At 44.0% G+C, this 8,737-nt stretch overlaps 1 protein-coding gene across 1 annotated transcript in view; it reads right to left on the reverse strand.

The window, feature by feature from the left end:
• adamts14 (ADAM metallopeptidase with thrombospondin type 1 motif, 14) overlaps positions 1-7,388 on the reverse strand; it is a 106,977-nt gene extending 99,589 nt beyond the window's left edge. The window contains 3 exon segments of the mRNA XM_079577313.1: positions 1,129-1,359; positions 1,361-1,587; positions 7,289-7,388. Coding sequence (XP_079433439.1) covers positions 1,129-1,359; positions 1,361-1,587; positions 7,289-7,361 — 531 coding nt within the window. The 5' untranslated portion in view covers positions 7,362-7,388.
• Positions 7,389-8,737: the final 1,349 nt, after the last annotated feature.

Genomic DNA, 8,737 nt, shown 5'->3' on the forward strand with positions numbered 1-8,737 from the left:
AAAGACTTTGCATTGTACCAACTCTGAGGATACGGACTCAGTGCTCACACGCATGGACATTTATGAGCTTTGTGGGTTCCAACTGTTATTGAATGGATGGTATTGTGATCTATATACAGTGACTAACATACACAACATAATATTATGTATTGATCATGTACAAGTTTGCTTCGTCGAGGGCCGCTTTTCTTCATCGTCAAAAGACCTAGGGCCAACCCCCCAATTGTCAATTGAAATATCCCTTTAAAGGGATATTTCAGGGCCTCATTTCCTAGTTATCCAGAGTGTTGTTGATTTCTGGAGATTTTTTTTTTGCAATTCATGCAGCTCTTATGTTTGATGAGTTACGTAGCGCTAGGCTAGTGCAAGGCCAGCGTATTTCTATAGTAACAGCTAGCCTGCATTAAAAACAGTCTGACTCCACAGTGCACCTGAGGCAAATCACTTATAACACCAGACTAACCATATAAATGCTTGTGTCGATAGAATCATTTTTGGAATATAACTGACCTTGTATCACATGAATGATCGCATTTTGAGGGACTATTTTCTAGCAGATCACTCCGCCACTCCGTAGCTTATACAACCACGAAGCTGATGCTGCTCAAACATAAGGTATTTTAAATGCAAAATGGTTCAAATTACTCTATCGACATTTATGTGGTTAGTCTGGTGTTATAAGTGATTTGCCTCAGGTGCACTGTGGAGCGGGTGTTTATAATGCAGGCTAGCTGATACCATAGAAATACGCTAGCCTTGCATTAGCCTAGCACCACGAAACTCTTCAAATATAAGGACTGCTTGAATGAATTACAAAAAAATATCTCCAGAAATCAGCAACACTCTGGATAACTAGGAAATGAGGCCCTATGTCAAAAATCCCGAAACATCCCTTTAATTAGTGTCTGTTTTCTCTCTCCATTCTACATTTCAAAACAGGTCAATGTCATAATTCCTCCTTCAGATATTATGGCATCAGATTGCACAACGTTTCTATTTACAAAACCCCACAGAATCCCAGTCACAAAGGGGAAAGCGTGGCATAGTTTCGCAGCAGCGCCGTAGACGTGGGAAATAAAGCTGGATTTCTATTGTGCGGGGGATTAAAAATGATTAAAAGTTCCTTACCAGGCCGTCACAGTTGCTGATCGCCACGGACGCGTGGGGCATGTCGCTGACGTCGCCGGTAAAGACGCAATCTCCGTGAATTTGCTCTTTGGACTTCTCCTCGAAATCCTCCTGCCACTCCACGGAGGCCCCCGGCGCCACCAGCCTCCTGTTGGCCCGGAGGCGCAGGTGCAGCTCTCGGCCGAACACGGTGACGTTGAAGAAAAGGTGCTGGGACGCGGAGGGGGGGGGGCGGGGGAGAGGCTGAGGCTGAGGCGGCCGAGCTCGAGGGGGCAGAGGAGCGCGTGTCCCTGGGCACTCGCCTCCGACGGGCGCCTCCCGCCGCGCTCGGGTCCAAGGCCGGGTCCGGGTCGGGCTCGCTGCTGCCGGCCGAGACCACGTGGGATAGATAGCGCCCCCTGGAGTCGGTGCTGAACGGGACCATCAGACCGTATTCGCTCAGCTTTCCCGAGAGCTTTTCTGTGAAGAGAAAGCAGGGAGAGGTTAGAGGGATAAAGGGAATTGAAAGTACCAGAAAAGACCACCGGTTTGGCTTTACTCAGATTTAAAAGCTTCTTGGAGAAAGTGTCAAAATAGCAACAAACATGAGACGAAAACGGGGGAAAAACGTGACAAAAAAAGTGAACAAAAAAGCTACAAAAGAGTCAGAGAAAAGTGTTGAAAATGTGACAACAATGCAAAGAAAAAGATCTTAGGTCTTAGCTTTCAAATGAGGTGTTACACTGGCCTACAGGCTGCAACCAGGGAGCTCGTATTATGATGCTTTTTGCAGGTGTTTGGAGAAGATTCAGTTAACTCAAAGATGCGCAAGTGTCTGAGAGAGAACATGATAAAAACTCTTAAAGGTTTTTTATTATAAGCAGGGAAAGGGGTCATTATGGGAAAATGGTTAAAAGCAGAAATGCAAAAAAAAAAGGGTTTTCAAGAAGCTTTAAGATTTGGACAAAGCCAACCGACCAATATGTTGGCTAGCTGATATATCGGGCTGTAACAGGCTGATATATCGGGTACCAAAAGTGATAAGAGACTCCCCATATTTTGCTTTGGAAAGAGCCCAGTCAGAGCTTTAATAAAGAACCTCTTCGTGGTGAAAATCGGTCACAGGTTTGTACACCTCAGATTGTATTTGATATATTTTAATGCTGCACTTTCGCTTATAATTTCGGAACCATAAGAAATGGACTTACCGTTTTTTGGGGGGGAAACTGCACAGACGTGCACCTTAAGTACCAACTAAACATAGATATATCAGCCCTTTGACCCAATAAAGCGCCCTCTGCTGTTGCAATTTAACACTGACGCATTTTACAGTTTAGGAGCATCACTATAAACAAGACATTTGGGAATATCAGCCAAAATGATCAGCCGTCCATATCGGCATCAGCCAATCCCCTAAAATCGGCATTGACCTTAAAGGAACAGGCCACCGTTTTCCCATACTGAGATATGTTCTTACCTGAGCTTAGATGAGTTGATACGTACCTGTCTGGCCTTTGTGCATGCGTCCAGTTACGCAAAACAATCAAAGATGTTGTTAGCATTTAGCTTCTGTCAACATGTTCCTATGGCTCCAAACGGGGTGAAGTTAGAAGCGACCAAGCTCTTCCACGGGCACAAAGACCAGACCGGTACGCATCAACTCATCTAAGCTCAGGTAAGAACATATCTCAGGCCTGTTCCTTTAAAAAATATCCATCAACCTCTAATTAAGAGATTAAACTTGACAAGATTTTCAAAGCTCTACAGTGGACCGTTACTGATTGACTCTCTGATGTCTGTCGTGAGCTCCAACCAAAGCCACAGCTGCCGTGGCGCAGAAGCGTGGCTACCAGTCTGCTCCCCTGGTCCCTCTAACCTCCACTCGCCATCACAATACATTCAATATCCGAGATTTGGAAGAAAACAAAACGCCTGTATCACTTTTAGATGAGTCTACTAGATTTACACATTCACCACTCATTTTCCGTTGATTTAATTTGTCTATATTTTCTCTGTTCACCGTTGCAAATGTCCAAACAACGTCTTACTTTCAATGCAAGACAAAGGGGACGCGTCAAACCTCTTGTAAAGCCTCACTGTAAACAACGACTCTCCACGAGCGCCGCATAAAGTGTGCTTGCTTGTAAATCCATGCATGATAACAGTGCTCAGCCTCTCATTACTGTTTGCAGCGATCATTACGCAACACCGGCAATTAGACGAGAGCGCGCGCGGTTCCCCGATCAGGATAATAACAGCTGTGTCGAGGCTTCAATCTATTTTAACGCCAAATAAATTAGTGCCCGACGGCTGCGGTGTGATGTGCTATTACAGGCATTAATAGTGCGTATGTTATTATCCCAAATACATGACTGACCTCGGCACATTCCTACAACACTGGCGGTTTTTCAAGCACGAAGCTGAATGGTATTTTGGGAAGAGACCCATTGTTTAGCACAGTCACGGTGACCCAAAGTGAAAAGTACTCAATGATATAAGTACTCTTAAAGGGAGTACCGGTCAGTCATCATAGACTTTGTGGACTGGTGTGAGCGCAACCACCTGTGCTTGAACATCAGTAAGACGAAGGAGATGGTGATCGGCTTCACGAGGAAGCCACTACCGCACACACCGCTGAACATCCAGGGGGAGGACATTGAGGAGGTGGACAGTTTCAAGTACCTGGGTGTTCACCTCAACAATAAACTGGACTGGTCCCACAACACCAACTCCCTGTACAAGAAGGGCCAAAGTCGCCTCCACCTTCTGAGGAGACTGAGGTCCTTCGGAGTGAGCAGGCCTCTGCTCAGGACTTTTTATGACTCTGTGGTAGCCTCTGCTCTCCACTACGCTGCCGTGTGCTGGGCCCCGGGCAGCACAGAGCGGGACAAGAACAGACTGAACAAGCTGGTCAGGAGGGCCAGCTCCGTCCTGGGCTGCCCCCTGGACTCTGTGGAGGAGGTTAGCCAAGCTCACCCCCATCATGGACAACACCTCCCACCCACTGCACGGGACTGTAGAAGAGCTGAGCAGCTCTCTCAGTGGCAGACTGAGACACCCTCAGTGCAGGACGGAGCGCTACCGCAAAGCCTTCATCCCCACTGCTGTCAGACTGTACAATAAGACTGTGAAGTAACGCCGACTGTAACAAGTGAATTTCTCCTTTGTGAGATCAATAAAGGTTTATCTTATCTTATCTTATTATTTCCTAGTTATCCAGAGTGTTGTTGATTTCTGGAGATATTTTTTTTTGTAATTCATGCAGTTCTTTTATTTGAAGAGCTTCGTGGCGCTAGGCTTGTGCTAGGCTAGCGCATGTCTATGGTATCAGCTAGCCTGCATTAAAAACAGTCTGACCCGCTCCACAGTGCACCTGAGGTAAATCACTTATAACGCCAGACTAACCATATAAATGTTTGTGTCGATAGAATAATTTTTGGAATATAACTGACCTGCATCACATGAACGATCGCATTTTGAGGGACTATTTTCTAACAGATCACTCCGCCGTTGCGTAGCTTATACAACCAGGAAGCTGATGCTGCTCAAATATAAGTTATTTTATATGCAAAATGGTTAAAATTACTCTATGGACACAGACATTTATATGGTTAGTCTGGTGTTATAAGTGATTTGCCTCAGGTGCTCTGTGGAGCGGGTCAGACTGTTTTTAATGCAGGCTAGCTGATACCATAGAAATGCGCTAGCCTTGCATTAGCCTAGCGCCACGAAGCTCTTCAAATAAAAGAACTGCATGAATTACAAAAAAAAATATCTCCAGAAATCAGCAACACTCTGGATAACTAGGAAATGAGGCGCTATGTCAAAAATCCTGAAATATCCCTTTAATCCAGTTTAGGTCTATTTTACTCACATGTTGACCTGATTTTGTCGTATGCTGGTCTTGATATGTCGGTCAGCCGGTTCTTTGGAATGTCAAATATCTTATGAGGTGTGAAAGGTTTGATGAACAACTGACCTAAATAATTGCACCCATTGGAATTTGCTAACTTTGGCTCTTGAAATTGCTACTTTGTTTTATAGCACAGTCAAATACTTCATTTAAAACTTTTACAAATAATATTTAAAACGCCATTGCTTAGTGTGACATCTAGACCCTTGTCCCGCCTGTTTAGACAATGTCCCGCTTTTTCAATTAAAGCTGCACTATGCAACTTTCTATGTTATAAAAAAGTTGATCTTGACCTTTCGGTGACCCAGCGGATGCTCGGCTGGTTAGCATAGCGCCTTTACTTACCATCCCCATGGCCTGTAGGACGCTCCAGGAGCCATTGTTTTTACTTTTTCACTGCTGATTGAACTGTTTCCATGGCTACATAATGCATTCCATTCCAAAAACCTACCAGAAACCCTAAAAAGCTGATCATAGGAGCCAGAGGATGGAAAGTAAAGGTGCTAAGCTAATCATGCAAACAACCGCTGGGTCACTGGAAGGTCAAACACGCACTAATATGAACATTTTTTTTTACATAGAAGTTGCATCGTGTATCTTTAAGTTAGATTAACATAGAGGATGACAAATTAGGGTTTGATAGTTTGATAGTCATTAAAGGATTTGTGCCAAAATGGAATTGATGAAATTTTTGATGAAATGTCCATTATTTGGTCAGTTTTATACAATTACTTTTGATCAGTTTGTCAACTATCCAAATCCTACCACATTCTTTGGCTTAAAGGTGCATTATGCAACTTTTAATGTGGAAAAAAAAAAGTATTTGACCTTGTAGTGACCCAGTGGCTGTATGAGAGTTCAGCATGGCACCTTTACTCTCAATCACAGTGGTCTCTAAGACGCTCCAGGATCAATTGTTTGGAAGGTTTTTCACCGCTGGAGGACCCTCTCACCAGAAAACCTACAAAACAATTGATCCTGGAGCCTTGTAGAGACCACCGTGATCAAAAGTAAAACCACTCATGCAGCCGCTGGGTCACTACAAGGTCAAAGACGCACAAATGTCAACCTTTTTTTTTTAATCAAAAGTTGCATTATGCATCTTTAACCTCTTACCACCCGCCAAAACCAAATGCATTCTCTCCTCTTTGCCATTGTCGTCACTATTTATTTCACTTATGTGTTTTTATGGCACTTTTTTTTTATGCTACTTTTTTGATGCATTTTTGTCACATTTTTTGCTGGATTTTTGTTTGTTTGTTTTTTGCTGGATTTTTGTTTGTTTTTTTTTGCTGGATTTTTGTCATTTTTTTTACTGGATTTTTGTTTGTTTTTTTTGCTGGATTTTTATCACTTTTTTGCTGAATTTTTGTCATTTTTTTTGCTTGATTTTTGTCATTTTTTGCTTGATTTTTGTCATTTTTTGCTGGATTTTTGTCACTTTTTTGCTGGATTTTTGTCATTTTTTGCTGCATTTTTGTCATTTTTTGCTGGATTTTTGTCATTTTTTGCTGGATTTTTGTCTCTTTTTTTGCTGGATTTTTGTCACTTTTTTTGCTGGATTTTTGTCACTTTTTTTCTGGATTTTTGTCATTTTTGTCAATTTACATCCTCATTTTCTTCTCCTCTTTTGTCGCTCTTTTGGAGAAGCTTTTAGATTTGGAGAATTTGGAGAACAGTAGAAAACATGTTCAGGTGGGAGTTAAGAGGTAACGTTTCCAAATGCTTAGAAAGCCTAAAGCCTATCTTTTGCACTAAATGTCTAATAATGTCATTTGTGTATATGATTCTGGGCCAAAATAGTGCTCAGTGTAATATACCTATAATAAAAGTGTCACGTGACCTGTCCCACTTCCATAGATACACACTGAGGTGAGCAAGTGGAAAAAAAACTCCTATGATTCAACATGATCCCTATTCAATCCACCGCTTTATAAATGTGACCGTATTGATCCGCACGACCCCCCCAGTTGCGTGGCCCCCCAGGACGCGCTGACGTGCCAATCAAACGATCCGCGTGTCACGTACTGCATATATCGCGCCGTCCGCAAACGCTCGAATCCAGGACGGGGGACGATCGATCGCTTTCCACTGCGGCTACACCAGCCCGTGTCAGCGCCGTCGATAACTGTGGCTGATTTGTCCCCGCCGCACAATGCCCCCGCTGTGTATGCACCCCCCACCCCCCCAGATACAATGCCCATGCACACAGAGAGCAGCCAGTGCGTGCGTCCCGTGCGGAGCGCAGACAGCTATTTTAATACTAACCATGTGTTTCTGCAGCCGCTACACAATCCATTATGAGAGAAAAGCACCAGAGTAATAAATATATCCAGTCCATGGCGTGAAGAAGAAGAAGAAGAAGAAGGAAAAAAAAAAAAAAAAGAAAGTTGGATGGTTAAACGCGCAGAGCTGCCAGGTGTGTCGTTACAAAAAAAAAAAAAAAAAAAAAAAAAAAAAAGTTGGGAAAGTTGATCGAAAAGTTGTTTTAAAGTTGAATCGGAGCGAAGAAGAAGCGGGGCATTTCTGCAAAAAGGATTTGCTTCCCTTTTTTTTTTCTCTCTCTTTTTTTGCAGCGAGACGTCAAAAAGCAAAACGTGGGGAAAGTTCGCGAGGAGTTTTTCCCAGCGTTTAATCCCGGTTTAGTCCTGGTTTAGGCATGGCTCGCTCCCCCCCACCCCCCACCACACACACCGCCGGTTTAGTCTCTGGTGAGGCTCGGCCAGTGCCTCGGACGTGCACGGAGCGAAAACACGCAGACCCCATCCATTGAGAGAGAATAAACTTTTGCTTTGGAGTGGCGAAAATTGTCCCAGGAAAGCAATTCCAAAAAAAAAAAAAAAAGCGAGAGGCGAATGTAAACTCCACGCTGTCTTGGAAACGCGTCTTGGGTTGCTTTGGAGGAGTTTTTGGCGAACTTTTACGCACGGGGGTGAAGTCGCCGAAAGTTGCCGTAGTGGAACATCTGTCGTGCGGTGTCCTCCGAGCGCGCGCCAGACGCTCTCGCTGCTCCGGGACAGACACGCAAGCCTCCTCTTCTTCTTCTTTTTTGACTGACTGACTGTGCCGGCGCAGCGGAGAGCGGAGACTGACTGGCCACCGCTCAGACAGCCCCACGGTCAAGTTTGGAGAGGGTTTAGGGGGCAGGGGTAAAGCCTAAAGAGAAAAAAGGGGGAGTGGACCAGTCAGTGGAGCGGGGACAGACCAGAGAAGAGTAGAAGTTTTGAAAAAGCTGGGGGAAAAGTTTCAGACCCTGCTCAGTCCTGCTGTACGTTTTATCTGTTTTAGGCTATTTCATCAATGGTCGATAATTGGAGAGAATATCATATATACAATAGCAATTAATATCTACACTTTTCTCTGCAGATGGTGACTTTGTTTGTTAGGAAATGCAAACAACTGAAATAAAAATGTGTCTCGCTTCCTGGTTTTCAAGCGATCTCACCGGAAGCCTCTCCCACTGCCCACTAAAGACCTGGCTTAGCCTTGATTTCGGCCTGGAGATACTTGGAAGGCCAACTATTTTGCGAGCTGCTATACACGGTGTGAAAAGTTTGCAGATCCACAGTCCTACAGTCCTGGTTGTAGAAGTATTTTAGCAGGAGAGAATCTGTACGTAAGTTAAGGTCAAATTCTTTTGATTCTCTAAGGCTCCAGTGAGACAGTGTTAAATGCCAAGAGAGGACTGACTGGTATGTTCAGTAAGTTAAGGACAAA

The sequence above is a fragment of the Gobius niger genome, assembly GCF_951799975.1.
Source record: "Gobius niger genome assembly, chromosome: 19".
NCBI classification, from domain to species: Eukaryota; Metazoa; Chordata; class Actinopteri; order Gobiiformes; family Gobiidae; genus Gobius; species Gobius niger.